General features: G+C 39.8%; 1 protein-coding gene across 3 annotated transcripts in view; it reads right to left on the minus strand.

Moving 5' to 3' along the window:
- Nucleotides 1–16,527, minus strand: part of LOC306862120 (E3 ubiquitin ligase RNF121) — a 151,791-nt gene that overhangs the window by 5,346 nt on the left and 129,918 nt on the right. For all 3 annotated transcript variants that reach the window (XM_079404761.1, XM_079404762.1, XM_079404763.1), the window contains 2 exons: nucleotides 6,754–6,887; nucleotides 5,721–5,822 (listed from right to left, as the gene is read on the minus strand). In XM_079404761.1, coding sequence (XP_079260887.1) covers nucleotides 5,721–5,822; nucleotides 6,754–6,887 — 236 coding nt within the window. The remainder of the gene's footprint in view (nucleotides 1–5,720; nucleotides 5,823–6,753; nucleotides 6,888–16,527) is intronic.

Raw genomic sequence — 16,527 nt, forward strand, 5'->3', positions numbered from 1 at the left:
AAATAAAACAAATATTTTTAAAAAGAGAGCAAATATCCTCTTCCACTTATCATGAGTGTCAAGTCCCTCACAGCGACCCACCACCCGAACCAATCCAAGCCCTCACCACATGGGCTGAGGCCTGGCAGGCCATTCCTGGAGTGTCAGATTGGGTTTTGGGGATTACAAAACGAGATTACTTCAATTCAGTTCACTCGAAGACCCCCGCAATGTCCCCGCAGAGGAGTGGATGCTCCACCCACAAACGGTTCAGAAAATCTGAGAGATCTTTGGCAGGGCAGAGGTCGACCTCTTTGCCTCAAAATACAGCTCTCATTGCCCAATTTATTTTTCAAAGAGCGATGAATGCATTGGCCCACGATCGGCCCAACCTCCTCTTGTATGCTTTTCTCCTGATCGTTCTGATCCCTCAGGTAATCAGGCAAATCAGGGAACACAGACACAGGTTCCTTCTAGTGCCCCACTCTGGAGGAACCAGCTTTGGTTTTCGGAGCGGTCTCAGCTGCTGATAGCAGCCCCATGGCCCATTTACCTGAGGCAGGACCTTCTCTCTCAGGCGAACAGGACCATTTGGCACCCCCAGCCCAAGCTGTGGGCTCTGCACCTCTTGGCTCTCGACGGGAATCAGCCCGTCTTCCCGAGAGTGTCCCGAATACTAAATCACAGGCTAGAGCCCTGTCTATGAGACTGCTCTATGCCCGAAGACTGAGCTTCCTGTGACATATCAGTGATATTGTCCTTCCTACAAGAGCTGTTGGATAAGGACCATTCCCCTTCCATGCTCAAGGTCTATGTGGCAGCTATAACAGCTTTCCAGGCTCCTTTAGCCAGACACTCTGTGGGCCGGAACAGCTTAGTTGTTTCATTTTCTGAGGGGATCCAGGAGGCTCAATCCGCCTCGGCCCCCCACAGTCCTTGCGCGGGATCTGCCCACGGTCCTGAGAGCCCTCAAGAGTTCCCCTTTTGAGCCACTACAGTCTGTAGACTTAACCCTGTTGTTGAAAACTGCCTTGCTACTGGCGTTAGCATCGGTTAAATGAGTAGGTGACTTGCAGGCACGCTCGGTAAGCCCTGCCTGTCTTGAGTTTGGGCCTAGCGACTCCAAAGTTATCCTAAAGCCAAGGCATGGATACGTCCCTAAAGCACTTTACACCCTGTTTAGAGCAGAGATTATCACTCTCTCTGCGCTTCCTCCTTTGGCAGAGGACCTGGAGCTTAACCTTCTCTGCCCTGTGAGGGCACTGGGAATTTACATCGAGCATTCCACCCCGATCAGGTAGTTGGAACAACTTTTTGTATGCTTTGGTGGTCGCACCAAAGGGTCTCCGGTCAAAAAGCAGAGAATTTCTCAATGGTTAGTTTATGCTATTGCGCTAGCATACTCCTCCTATGGTGTAATTCCCGCTTATATAGCCAGATGGCCCCGCCAATTCTGGGGGGGCTTCATCGCCATAGGCTCAGGCAGCTCCGCTGGCGAGAAATTGATTTGTTTTTAATTTACTCCACGAACCAATGGCTTTGCAGTTACACTGTGTGATTGAAAAGTCTTCAATCCTCAAAGAAAAAGGGGTTTTCCCCATAGCGTCTAGCGACGCAGTACTCGTTCCCGTATTTCAGGGAACCGAGGTTATGTAAGTAATTGAGTACGATTGGTATCAAGTATTCCAGAGAGCAGCAAAATAAAGTGTATTAAGTGTAACATACAAGCAAGTGGCATAGCACAGTCTTATAATGTTGCGTATGGTATCAGTGACATTCTCACAGAAACTGGAGCATGTGTGTGAAAAGGCATTATCCTAGACAATTATCTGGACAGAGTGTCATGCAGTGTACTAAGCTTAAAGGGATAGTTCACCAAAAAATGAAAATGATGTCATTAAATTCTCACTCTCATGTTGTTCCAAACTCGTAAAACCTTCATTAATTTTCAAAACACGAATTAAGATATTTTTGATGAAATCCGAGAGCTTTCTGACCCTGCATAGACAGCAATGCAACTGAAACGTTTTATGGCCCAAAAAGGTAGGAAGGGCATTGTTAAAATAGTCCATGTGACATCATTGGTTCAACCGTAACGTTATGAAGCTACAAGAATACTTTTTGCGGACAAAGACAAAAAAACAACTTCTCTTCAGTGTCATTCTTTGCTGCCATTCATGTACTACGATGCATACGTGTGGTGTTGCTGATGCAGGAGCCGAATGCAGATGCAATGCACATTTTGTACAGCAGAAGATGGACGCTGTACAAAAAGTCTTTGTAAACATGTCTGAATATTTTGACAGAGAATGACTTGCAAATTTTTGCCCAGCCTTATTTGAACTAGAATATAAAGATGATGAACTACGAGATGGACGTCCTACATCAGAACACCGGTTCCTTTGTCAGCAGCACCACATGTATGCATCTAAGGTGCTGGTCATAAAATTAGAATATCATGAAAAGTTGATTTATTTCAGTAATACCATTCAAAAAGTGAAACTTGTATATTAGATTCATTCATTACACACAGACTGATATATTTCAAATGTTTATTTCCTTTAATTTTGATGATTATAACTGACAACTAATGAAAGTCCCAAATTCAGTATCTCAGAAAATTAGAATATTGTGAAAATGTTCAATATTGAAGACACCTGGTGCCACACTCTAATCAGCTAATTAACTCAAAACACCTGCAAAAGCCTTTAAATGGTCTCTCAGTCTAGTTCTGTAGGCTACACAATCATGGGGAAGACTGCTGACTTGACAGTTGTCCAAAAGACGACCATTGACAGCTTGCACAAGGAGGGCAAGACACAAAAGGTCATTGCTAAAGAGGCTGGCTGTTCACAGAGCTCTGTGTCCAAGCACATTAATAGAGAGGCGAAGGGAAGGACAAGATGTGGCAGAAAAAAGTGTACAAGCAATAGGGATAACCGCACCCTGGAGAGGATTGTGAAACAAAACCCATTAAAAAATGTGGGGGAGATTCACAAAGAGTGGACTGTAGCTGGAGTCAGTGCTTCAAGAACCACCATGTACAGACGTATGCAAAAGACATGGGTTTCAGCTGTCGCATTCCTTGTGTCAAGCCACTCTTGAACAAGAGACAGCGTCAGAAGCATCTTGACTGGACTGCTGCTGAGTGGTCCAAAGTTATGTTCTCTGATGAAAGTAAATTTTGCCTTTCCTTTGGAAATCAAGGTCCCAGAGTCTGGAGGAAGAGAGGAGAGGCACATAATCCACGTTGCTTGAGGTCCAGTATAAAGTTTCCACAGTCATTGATGGTTTGGGGTGCCATGTCATCTGCTGGTGTTGGTCCATGGTGTTTTCTGAGGTCCAAGGTCAACGCAGCCGTCTACCAGGAAGTTTTAGAGCACTTCATCCTTCCTGCTGCTGACCAACTTTATGGAGATGCAGATTTCATTTTCCAACAGGACTTGGCACCTGCACACACTGCCAAAGCTACCAGTACCTGGTTTAAGGACCATGGTATCCCTGTTCCTGATTGGCCAGCAAACTCGCCTGACCTTAACCCCATAGAAAACCTATGGGGTATTGTGAAGAGGAAGATGCAATACGCCAGACCCAACAATTCAGAAGAGCTGAAGGCCACTATCAGAGCAACATGGGCTCTCATAACACCTGAGCAGTGCCACAGACTGATCGACTCCATGCCACGCCGCATTGCTGCAGTAATCCAGGCCAAAGGAGCCCCAACTAAATATTGAGTTCTGTACATGCTCATACTTTTCATGTTCATACTTTTCAGTTGGCCAACATTTCTAAAAATATTTTTTTTTGCATTGGTCTTAATTGATATTCTAATTTTCTGAGATACTGAATTTGGGACTTTCATTAGTTGTCCGTTATAATCATCAAAATTAAAGGAAATAAACATTTGAAATATATCAGTCTGTGTGTAATGAATGAATCTAATATACAAGTTTCACTTTTTGAATGGTATTACTGAAATAAATCAACTTTTTCATGATATTCTAATTTTATGACCAGCACCTGTAGATACTCCCATGAATGGCAGTGGCGACTGACAGAGAAGAGAAGAAATTGACCCTGCTCCAAACGACACACTTCATGTGCACTTTCAGTCTTGAGAACTTGCAGGCCGCTATGCACCCTCGATGTCCACTTATGCTGAGCCTGCGAGCTACTCAGCTGACTTCTACCCGGCAGTCAAAGCAGCATTATGTCACAAAAGTGCAGACTTTTGTTTTCTTTGTGCACACAAAGTACCCTCGTAGCTTCATAACATTACGGTTGAACCACTGTTGTGTGTGTGTTGATGTCTCACACACACACACACACACACAATTTGAACAATGCCCTTACTACCTTTCTGGGCCATAAAATGTTTCAGTTGCATTCAGTTGTAAGAGTACAAGCTCTTCATCAAAAATATTTTATTTTAATTTGTGTTCTTAGTAGTTTGGACCGACATGAGTGTGAATCAATGACAAATTTTAGTTTTGGGTGAACTATACCTTTAAAATTTCTCAGTGGTTAAAAAAAATCCATCCATCCATCCATCCAATCTACTTTATAATCAGCTGAATCTATGGCTCAGGGAAAAGAAGTTGTTACTGGCAGGTCCAGCTTATGAAAAGAGTGGGAATCTCAAACCATTACTACTGTTGGCTCCTCTGAGAAATACATAACATACACAATACTAAGCTTAAACAGGGGAATAAAACAAATATTTTGCCAATGTTTTTTTTTTCTGCTTAAAGCATTACAGAACTTAAAGGTTTTTTTAAATGCACAGACTCTATAAAGCAGGGGTCTCCAACTTTTTTTACTCAACGGACCGGTTACGGTTTCGAAAAAAATCTTGCGGACCATGGGTTTGTGGATGGCTCTAAAACAGGTCTATTCATTTATACTGTTATCAGCACATGTAGAAGTAGATTAGTCTCTTAGAGAATATGCGCTGTTAATGCAGTGTTAGAAAACTCTATTGTTTTTTTTACTTTCACTTTATGTATGACTGAAGTTAAGATGTTCACCGGCATAACTATTGCGCAAAGTTTGCACTTTTCTTGTGTGATATCCATTGGCTCACCTTCATGGTTTAAAACAGAAATATGTTGAGTATTGCAACATAACCGCTAACCCCCATGCATATGTATCTTAACTGCAGGGAAACATGAAAGAGGAATAACTGGGTATGCCGCGCTGTCTGAAACACGTCTCTATGCTTGTGCGTGCTTCGGGTGTGTGCGAGTACAGCGCGCAAGTAACAAATTGAGTTCTGTTTCGTTTCTTGTGGTTTTAAATAGCTTGAACATGTAAATTGGCAAATTAACCTGCAAATAAAATGCCGAACGGTAGGGTCTGGACCTGGTCCGTATATCACGGATCAACTGCAATCCGTTTCTGCCCTAATAGCCTATATGACAGATCAGAGCAATATTTTATTTACTAATTTAACATGAAATCATCAAATTGCTACTCCATATCAATCGCATACAATGAAAATACAGAATAATTAGAGCAATCATTTAGGCACAATGAGAGAGCGTCATATCTATACACATTTTCCCCAGAATGTTCCCGCGACCCGGTAAGAATTCTTCCACGGCCCGGTAGTGGCTGGGGACCTCTGCTATAAAGAATACAAATCTTGTAAAAAGCATTTATAATGTGTGAGATGAGTTACACATGTATATGCTAAAGTTGAATTGAACTGATTTGAGTGTTTTGGAGGTCAAAAAGGATACGGGTTACTGAACATCCTTTTAAGGTCAACTTTTTCTTTGCAGTATGGACATGTCTGCTTCTTACCCACGATGCACCAGCCACGTATGCAAAACTCATGGAATCTGAGAAAAAATAGGTTAAGGAAACAAATGTGTGCATTTAGTGTACGTGCCAGATGACGACAACTCTATTGTCTGTGGTTTAAAAAAAGTTAGAAATGTTATCACACTGTTACATGTAATTTTACTAATATCAGTGTAAACTTGAAACTTAAATAAAACCTTAACAAAAAGCATATAAATAGAATATATATAATCAATTCAAATTTGGTGACATCTTATATATGCTTAGATAATGAGGAGATGGATGAAAAAGTATACAACAATAGTGGCATAGACTTTACATAAAGGTCTGTTGTTCAGAGGTTTAAAAGCTTGATACTCAGAAACAGCTTATTAATTATAAAGCATAACCTTTTCTGGTTTCAAAAAACTGTTCTGCAAATTGTTTGTTTGCCATGGCAACACTTTATAGATATTTCTGAAACTAAGACATAAACAAACAAAAACAAATAGTGAAATAAAAAAAAAGAAGGACAAGATGCAGTTACTGAAAGCTCAGTCACATGCATTATATGCAATATATAACTGGTGGAAGCTGATTATTAGAGCAAATATCAATGGGTCTCATTCACTAATAATTATGTAGATTATTTGGATCAGGCTCCTGGTGTGCAGTCCATGAGGGTCCGACATCCTCTAATGGAACCAGTGCTCACAGCCCAGGACCATGTAGCTCGACTGGCATTTGACAGAGAACACCATAATTGGCAGGTCCACCATCTCCAGTACACCTGTTGTTTCTTTCATTTTGTTGTTACTTTCAATGTCAAGCATTTAAGGACAATATTAAAAATTCAATTACATTTTAAACCTTGAAAAAATAAGTTAAATCAAGCATTTTCCAAACTTTCCAAACTCTGTACAAACCCTGGAGCTTGCAGACATGACAAATGAACATAGATTTACACAGTAAATAAACAGTAAAGGATACACATGATTGCAGGACAGTCTGTATGTGTTCTCTATGATTCCTTCTTCACTCACATCCACAAGAATTGGCTGACCACAGACGGCACAGATGCTGTCTGACAGGTGCTTAGTGGGCATTCCAGATGCACTGTAATACTGAAACAACAGATCTGTACATCAGGTTGTCCTGACAAAGCAATTTATAACAGATGCAATAATAAAATATATTGATTATTTCTGTAAAAAAAAAAAGGATCAGTATTTTCAGTGTCTTTATGAACTGTAGTAGATGTGAAATTCAGACCTCTATGAACTAGAATACAGACTCCTCTTCTCTTTCCTTATTTGTGAGATGAATAAAAAGCCTTGTCCATCCCAGTATTTTTTTCCATTTTTCGTGTTCTCTGTCTGATAAAAGTGTTCTATTTCTTGAAATGCAATCTGACATTGGAGTTGTCTCAGCTGATTGAGAATCTTTTTTCTTTTGATAGGGCTATGAAGGCCATTTCAACTATAATTTATTACCTTACACTGACCTATTGACCTGGATATGATGCCAAGAATAAACCTGAAGGCATGAAAAAGTCTAAGGAGAGTAGAAATTCATACATTTCATATACATATACAGTCATGGCAAAAAATATTGGCACCTTTGGTAAATATGATCAAAGAAGGCTGTGACCCATACTCGGAATTCGTGCTCTGCATTTAACCCATCCAACGTGCACACTCACAGCAGTGAACACACACACCGTGAACACACACCCGGGAGCAGTTGGGGGTTCGGTGCCTTGCTCAAGGGCACCTCAGTCGTGGTATTGAGGGTGGAGAGATTGCTGGACATTCACTCCCCCCACCTACAATCCCTACCGGCCCGAGACTCGAAACCGCAACCTTTGGATTACGAGTCCGACTCGCTAACCATTAGGCCACGACTTCCCGTCTTTGATGTGCAGCAAAAGATATTTGCAAAAGATAAAGCTTCACAAATTAGTGAAGTGGCTTTAAGAAAAGAGCTAGAGCAGTGAAAATTCCCATTTCCACCATCAGGGCAATAATTAAGAATTTCCAATCAACATAAAATGTTACGAAACTGCCTGGAAGAGGACGTGTGTCTATATCGTCCTAATGCATGGTGAGGAGAAGAATTTGAGACTCAGTTTAAGACTCTCGGCTCAAAATAGTTGAGTCTCGGGGTCAGAAAACCTTAAAAAAAAAAATTGTCAAACAGCACCTACATCCAGTGTTAATTTCGTTGACGACAACGAGACAATAACGAACAAAAACTCTTTTTGAATGACAAAAATTATAACGCAAATTTTTGTCAACGAATAAAAACGAAACAAAAATGTTAGGGAGGGACGATTTGGGAAGAGATTAATTCAGAACGAATCTGCTGCATAGAAGGTTAGATGCGAACATATGAACCAGCAGGACATAAGCTAAAATACACTTGCTACACGGTGCATTAAACGTTCAAAAATGTCAATATGTGGGAGTAAGAGGAGAGCAGGCATATGGATAAACCTGACGACGCAAGAGAACTCAATTCGATCCGGTGTTCTAAGCACAGACACTGAAGCATACACACAGAGAACGCACGTCTCACAGCATCTCAAAGAGTACTCTTTGTGTGTATTTCTCCATTCATGCGATGTGAAAATGATTTTGAAATGTCCGTTTTGACAAGGATTCACGTAAACAGCTGTGAACGTAAACAGTAGGGAGAACGTGAATCAGTACTTTGCATCCATTGCATCCGTCACCATAGATTCGGTTTTAAAGGGATAGCAGCCTAATTTAGATGCTATTGTCCGTTAATCAAGCAACAAAAGACATACAATAACTCACTGCTCTTGACTGAAAAACTTTAGTAGCCCTAAAGATCAATCTACATTTATTTATAGAAATAAATATGTCTGCTTGAAAGAATGAAGAATATTGTAAACAAAAAAAAAAAAAAGCATAATTAGCCTATATAACCATTGGTATTTCATTAAAAGAAGACCATGTTCTTGTTCTTTATGAGAAGTGTTTTTATTTTTTATTTTAACAAAGGCATGTTGTGTGTCACCGGAGTTAAGTTGCAGTCTATGTTAAAAAAAACAAAAACAATATCAAACCTATATAGCCTAACGAGTTTGGAAATTTTAGAGAAATGCTTAATAAATGCACTGTAACTAAACCCATTAGATTTTAGTAGACTAAATTTACTGTAGATTTAGTCGACTAAAACTAAAAACAATTCAGATGACTAAAATGACAAACTAAATGGCATTTTAGTCAAAAGACTATGACTAAAACTAAATCAAAATTTGCTGTCAAAATGAACACTGCCTACATCACCACGTTGTTTGGGAGGGTTTCAAGAAAAATTAACCTAGCTCATCCAAAAACAATCTCCAGCATATTCAGTTATCAGAATGGAACTTCAAATGGGACTGGCTTCTATGGTCAGATAAAACAAAAAAGTTTGCCGCTAAAATGAGCATTTTAGCGGCAAACACTCAAGATGGATTGTTCAATTACTTATGTGGGGCTGGTTAGGAAAGTTTTGCTAACACTATGGCACATCCGGTAAGAATGTAAGGACTCTGATGGTTTCTTCTTTAACATTTATTCTCCACTGCAATTATATGTGTGGTTCTGAAATATACATACAAGAATCGTAATTAACAGTGCACAAGAATAATTGTAACAACAATACACACACAACTATATTAAGCAAATACAAGTGCATTTAAATATTTCTAGGATCAACTAGGATCAACAAAGTCACTATATAATTACAATAATCACAACAATTAACATTATGTACAGCCTTGTTCTGAGCGGGACACGAACCCGAGCCGTAATGTCAATAGCGCCATTCCGGCTGTCTTATGTAAACATGACGGTGCAATTCAGATCGTTAATCTTGAGGCATTTATAGGTACGCGTGCAAACAAGCTTATGATACACATAACGGTTCTGATAAGCATGTAAACAGCTGTCAAAACAATCGTAATCGCATTAATTCACACAAGAAGAAGCAATTGCTGAAATGCGATCAGTGTACGCAAACATACAGTATTGCCGTTAATATCTGAAGTCCGTGATTAACTTAAACTGCAACAATACCCAAAGGTATTAACAATAAAGATAAGAACTTTAAACTTACTTCTAGCTGCACGCACAAACTGAAAATAAACTTGTGGAGAACACTCATTAGCTCCGCACTAAACTTTATGATGCAACGCACTTCTTCATTCTAGCGGAACTACCTCCAGATGTCGCTAAACCTGTAGTGATTCGTAGTTCCAGCTGTCAATTGAAAACCCACCAATGACATTCCCTTTCCATTTTTAGTTATCACAGTCCTTCACAACATGGATTTTGTGAAGACGGGGATAAAAAGTACCCCATGTGTACAATGAGAGGTCCTGGATATCTTGTTTAGACACATGGCATCATGGATTCTATCAAATACCAACAGATAAAAAAAATCAATAAGTGGCTGACTTTGTTAGAAATCTTATAATGGGCCATGTTTGGATCGTCCAATCGTACAATAATCCAGACACAAACCTCAAAAACACAAAAATGGGTCAATGAGCACAAAACCAAGCTTCTGCTATGGCCATGCCAGTCCTCTGACCTGAACCCTATAGAAAATGAGTGAGGTGAACTGAAGAGAAGCACCACCAACATGGAGCTGGGAATCTAAAGGGTCTGGAATGATTCTGGATGACGGAATGGTCTCTGATCTCTTGTCAGGTGTCCTCATCAGGCATTATAAGAGAAAATTTTGAGCTGTTAAACTGGCAAATGGAGGTTTCAAAAAGTATTGGATAAAAGGGTGCCGTTAATTGTGGCCAATGTGTATTAGAGAAAAACATTTATTTTCACAATGACCCCATTTTAAATTCTTATTATCAATGAAAGGTTAGATTTATGTGAATTTTTAAAATAAAATATCAAAAAGGAGATTGCAAATTAATTTTTTAAATAAAAGATCGAAAGTTTTCTTTGATCATATTTACCAAGGGAGCTGATATTTTTGGGTGTGACTGTAGGAGTATAGCTCTGTAAAGAGAAAAAACAAGGGGGAGGGGGGGAATAAGAATGCTAACCAAATATGGACAAATAAAACTGCTATATTACTGTCATCTCTCAATCTTTGGTCCCTGTAATGATCTCTGAAGAACAAGAGCAAAGCATGAACACATCCCAAAGAGAACATGACATTTAACAAGTAGGAAAAATATCACCAGAGGTGTCAAGTAACGAAGTACAAATACTTTGTTACCTTACTTAAGTAGAAATTTTGAGTATGTATACTTTACTGGAGTAATTATTTTTCAGCCGACTTTTTACTTCTAACGTTACTCCTTACATTTTCACGCAATTATCTGTACTTTCTACTCCTTACATTTTAAAAATAGCCTCGTTACTCCTATTTCATTTCGGCTCGTTTTCATTCCGGCTTGTCATCGTCATGGGCGTTGCTAGGTAATTTTTAGGGGGGCTTTAGCACCCCTACATTTCTGCTCAGCCCCCCTAAAAATCTTGCGATTCTTCCCCTTTAAATTTCAAACGGCAGCAGACTTCGGCTCCTCCCCATCTTTCTGCGCGTTCTTCAATCCACAGACTGCGGTGGGGCAGAGGAGAGGACAAGGTGTGTGTTTATGTTTAGATTGTTATAATATCTACATCTGTGCAGTTCTTTGTCTTAAATACAGTTTACAAAAAGTCATGGGAGAGCAATCGGTTTCCAATCTTCTGTAAAGTTTTCGCTGCATTCACCACTCATCACACCACAGCTGTTTCCTTCAGCGAAAGCCCTTAACACATTATATGCATACTTTATAAAACGATCACGTTATTGCTATTTTCAATAGAAATTTTAGCTTTCAACATAGAACTTAATATTCTTAATATTCATACCATACAGTTATGCATAGAAGTGATTAAAGACGGTGACAGACCGCACTCAGTCAGTGCACTCATTTTAATTGCATATCAGAGTGATTGACAGAGATTGAAACATTGTGTGTCCTTCTCACAGACTGCTTCAGTTTTGCTGTTTTTTTTATTTTTTATTTTTTTACTTTTAAAAGTTAATCACAGCACCCACATAGTTTAATCCATTGTCCAGCCTTATATCTGTGTTGTTTATATTGCTAATATGGATAGTCAGTGTAAGTTTAAAGTGATATGATGTTTTATGTTTACAATTTTCTGTTTGTACTTGAGCATAGAAAACTGTACTAGTAATGCAAACAGTAACATTTTTGGTTTGTACAGTAAACAGGTGTGTGTGTGTGTGAGATCAGGTAGACTTGTATTTGGCTTGTACTCGGATGTTATACCCATCTATGCAATACAGTGGAATACTGCAATAAGTTTAGTATACCATCCTACCCTATTAATAATTTTTTTTGTAAATATTTATTTTTTATTATTATACCAGCATTGGGGGCTGAGCCCCCCTAAAATGAAAATCCTAGCATCGCCCTTGCTCATCGCTCAAAAAAAAATAAAAAAATAATAAAAACCTATCCAGATAAATCACGCCATCCGGATAGAGTGAATTGTGGTTGGATGAGAATATAAACCTATACCATTCCGACACCCTATTGGTTTGTACGTGATCCATCGCACCTGCACATGACACAAATCACGTCATACTCAAAAAAGATTATTTCTTAAAAGTTATTTCTCCAATACTGGCTCATTTATCAAATGGGTGCTTTCTCTTCGTCCGTTGCCCTCACAGATTCCTGCAGCTAAGCTTGGATGTACATTTACATTCCAATAAAGGTTATTGATGACATGCCTCTGATGTTTGACTTTTTGCACCATTACAATACTTACAGGCAACTAGTCATCATATCTTCCACTCCATGAAACACATTAATGCTCAGTAGTACACATATATGGTTTTTTAATGTATTTGCATTGTACTAAAATGCGTTAATTTTCAGTGGGCACATATCCGGCTGAAACAGGTAGCCTAGTGCATCCCACATTTTTCAACATTAACATTTTAATATAACATTATAGTCATTATGGCCTTTAGAAAAATGTTTTTTTGAGGAGGTGGGGTAGTGCACAATAGGCCCCTGTGCCGCGGCCTAAGCTTTTGTCCTTAATGGGATTTTTTTTCCTTCCATTACTTTTACACTTTAAGTAGTTTTGAAACCAGTACTTTTACACTTTTACTTCAGTAAAAAACTTGAGTTGATACTTCAAGTTCTACAGAAGTCTTTTTAAACCCTAGTATCTATACTTCTACTTGAGTAATGAATGTGAATACTTTTGACACCACTGAATATCACTTTACAAATCAAGAAAACTAAATCAAACTAAACGTTTCTAGGCTATATTTTGGCTATATTTATCCATATTCAGTGTAGGACAGTCAGCGGAAGTGAGAACAAAAGTGTTTATTATGTTTGAAATATGGATATTTATCTTACAAAAACGAATGTATTCACTACAGGAGGTCTTTATTCACCCCCCAGAACCATGTGAGGCACGTTTTATTACGGATGCGTGCAGTTTATTCCACGTCTTCTGAACTGTTGACAAAAAAACCCTACTTACCCCATTGTAAGGCTTGGAGGGGCCAGGACAATTTTTAATATAACACCGATTGGATTCGTCTGAAAGAAGAAAGTCATATACACCTAGAATGCTTTGAGCGCGAGTAAAACAGGCTAATTTTCATTTTGGGGTGAACTAACCCTTTAAGTAAAGATCGTGTTCCATGAAGATATTTTGTAAATTTCCTACCGGAAATATGTCAAAACTTCAGTTTTGATTAGTAATATTAGAATCAGAAAGAGCTTTATTGCCAAGTATGCTTGCGCATATAACGAATTTGATTTAGTCACATAAGCTTCCAGTACACAGAGACAACAACACAGACAATAAAAAATAAGATGAGAATAAAAAACACATATGTAAATATAAATAGACAAAAATTAAAAGATAAATTGAAAAATAAATAAACTATGTATATATAAACACATCTATACAGTTGTGCTATAGATGATAGAATGGAATATAATAGAATGAGATGCGGGATGTGCAAGGATGGAGGTGGCAAGGTTATTTTCGCAAATGAAATATGAGCTGTGTGACAGTTTAGGGAAAGACCTGTAAATGGCGCTTCAGGCATATGGGGTTATCTGACTGAGAGACGCAAAGTGGTTCAAAGCAGAGTCCTGCACGGGTCCTGTTTGGTAAACGTGCACCAGCAGTAGTAGGGCTGGGTAAAAAAATATCGATTCTCCGATTTTAATCGATCTTCAGTTTAACGCAACGATATCGATTCGGGAAATCCCCGAATCGATTCTTAATGCGCGTGCTTCACGTAAGAGGATATGAATATTCACCTCTCGTCCTGAAGGTGTCACCATCTATAGATATACTTACCTGGCAGGGGAGACACCATGATCAAGAAGGCGGTTCACCCAGGGCGAGGCTTGGCCACGGTGTGTGTGTTCACTGCTGTGTGTGTGTGTGTGTGTTCACTGCTGTGTGTGTGCACGTTGGATGGGTTAAATGCAGAGCACGAATTCCGAGTATGGGTCACCATACTTGGCTGAATGTCACTTCACTTATCTTTCGAATTGCTCAACTAAAAAAAACAACTGTGTGCACCCTATTATTAATGTAGATGTGTATTTCAGTAATAAACTTAAGTAGGAGAGTTTCAGTTACCAGCATTTATATCAAAATATGGATCCCATGTCTGCAAAACTAACATTTTAAATGAAATATTGATAGCTAATCGATATCGAATCGAAATCGAAACCATAAAAATAAGAATCGAATCGAAGAATTGGTCACAATACCCAGCCCTAAGCAGTAGGTTACTTAACAGAACACCCGACCCGTTATCCGACAGCAGCACTAATTTATTTCTGTACCAGACCACAGAACCTTTTGACAAAGACCGCGAGTTGCGACCCGAACCGCACACGCATTAATCTACAACATCAGGTGGGCAAAATTATTTTCTCATGTAACACAAGCAATCAAACCAACATTCTAAGTTGGTGCTTTGAAGAAAAACAGACACGCAGCGCAACATGATAATTAACAGAAAAAAAGATGTTTCAGGAGAGAGGGGTTTGCATGGGGTTTCAGAGGGAGGCGGGGTGATTTGAGTTCAGCGCTCTCACAGCCTGGGGGAAAAAGCTGTTGAGCAGTCTGGCGGAGCGGGCTCTGATGCTCCGGTACTGTCTTCCTGATGGTAAGAGCTGGAAGAGACTGGGAGGGATGGGAGGAGTCCTTCACGATGCTGTTGGTTTTGCTGGAGCATCGTGTAAGGAAAATGTCCAGGATGGAGGGGAGAGGGGCCCCGATGATCTTTGCAGCTGTGTTCACTGTCCGCTGGAGGGTCTTGCGGTCAGCAGCACTGCAGTTCCCATACCAGACAGTGATGCAGCTGGTCAGCACACTCTCAATGGTGCCTCTGTAGAATGTGGTGAGGATGGGTGGAGGGAGACTTGCTCTTTTCAGCCGGCGGGAAAAAGTGTAGGCGCTGTTGTGCCTTTTTGGAGAGTGACATGGTGTTGGTGGTCCAGGTGAGATCCTCTGTGATGTGTACCCCCAGGAATTTAGTGATGCTGACTCTCTCCACAGTCAAACTGTCGATGGTCAGTGGGGGGTGGTCAACGGAGTTTCTCCTGAAGTACATCACAACCTCCTTTGTCTTCTCCACATTGAGGGACAGATTGTTAGTGCCTCACCATTCAGCCAGCTGTGCCACTTCCTCTCTGTAGTGCGTTTTATCGTTGTTGCTGATGAGACCTATGTAACCCAGGTGTTTTTGCCTTATTCTCCTTACTCGCGGCTCCCCTCTGTGTTCGCGTTGTCGCGAGACTTCGTGAAGTATCGCGAGACTTGACAGTGTTGCGTCACTTTCCTTTAAATACGGCCGCGCGCTGTTGTTTGGTGTGTGTGTGCGGGAGTCGGTGTGTTGAGCTGCTGCAGGTAGGCGTTTAGCCCTGTAAAACATTTTACTGTTAAGCTAAACTGTTGGTTTAACTATTATGCCTTTTTAGATTGCCTCTACCTTTCAATTGACTGCTGTTGAGTGACTAAATGATATGGGAGCTGGTGAGTTGTCATTGTTTGTTATATGGTGCTAACAGTGTATTGTATGTGGATCTGTTAGGCGGTGCTGGCGCTGGCTGTACTTTAATTATACTGAGTCTGACTGTGTGTGTGTGTATATGCCTATTTAAATGAGCAATGCACTAATAATTAACCTTAATCTTAATATTGTTGTTGAATTATGTTGTCAACTACTCTATTCTGAAATGTATTTTGAAGCTATTATTGATATTGTCTAGTTATAAGAGTACTCTTGCTGATTGTTAAATTATTTATATTGCTAAGTGCAGTATTTATATTGAATCATGTACATGATGAAACGAATGAACTGAGATTGATAATATGATGACTTTATGATATTGTGGTGAGATATTTGTGATGCTTGGAACCAGAGTGATGTATTAATGGGTCCTGTTTTGTACAGGCCAGGTTCTGTGCATTGATGGCGAGCCACTAGGCCCAAAGCTGATGATTCGGAGTGCATGCATCTACCGATGTGGTAGGAGGCGCTGCAGCTGCTGAGTTGATACACCTGCACACACACCCTTAGACACATTATCACACATCTACATATTGGTACTGAGCTTATGAACTGTTCCATCCTGGACTCCTTGGACTCTGTCTGTCTTGAGGACTGTGTGTGTTGTGAACTGCCGCGGCTTCAAGCACTGTTTATGATTGAAAG

This window comes from Barbus barbus (genome assembly GCF_936440315.1).
Source record: "Barbus barbus genome assembly, chromosome: 43".
Taxonomy (NCBI): domain Eukaryota; kingdom Metazoa; phylum Chordata; class Actinopteri; order Cypriniformes; family Cyprinidae; genus Barbus; species Barbus barbus.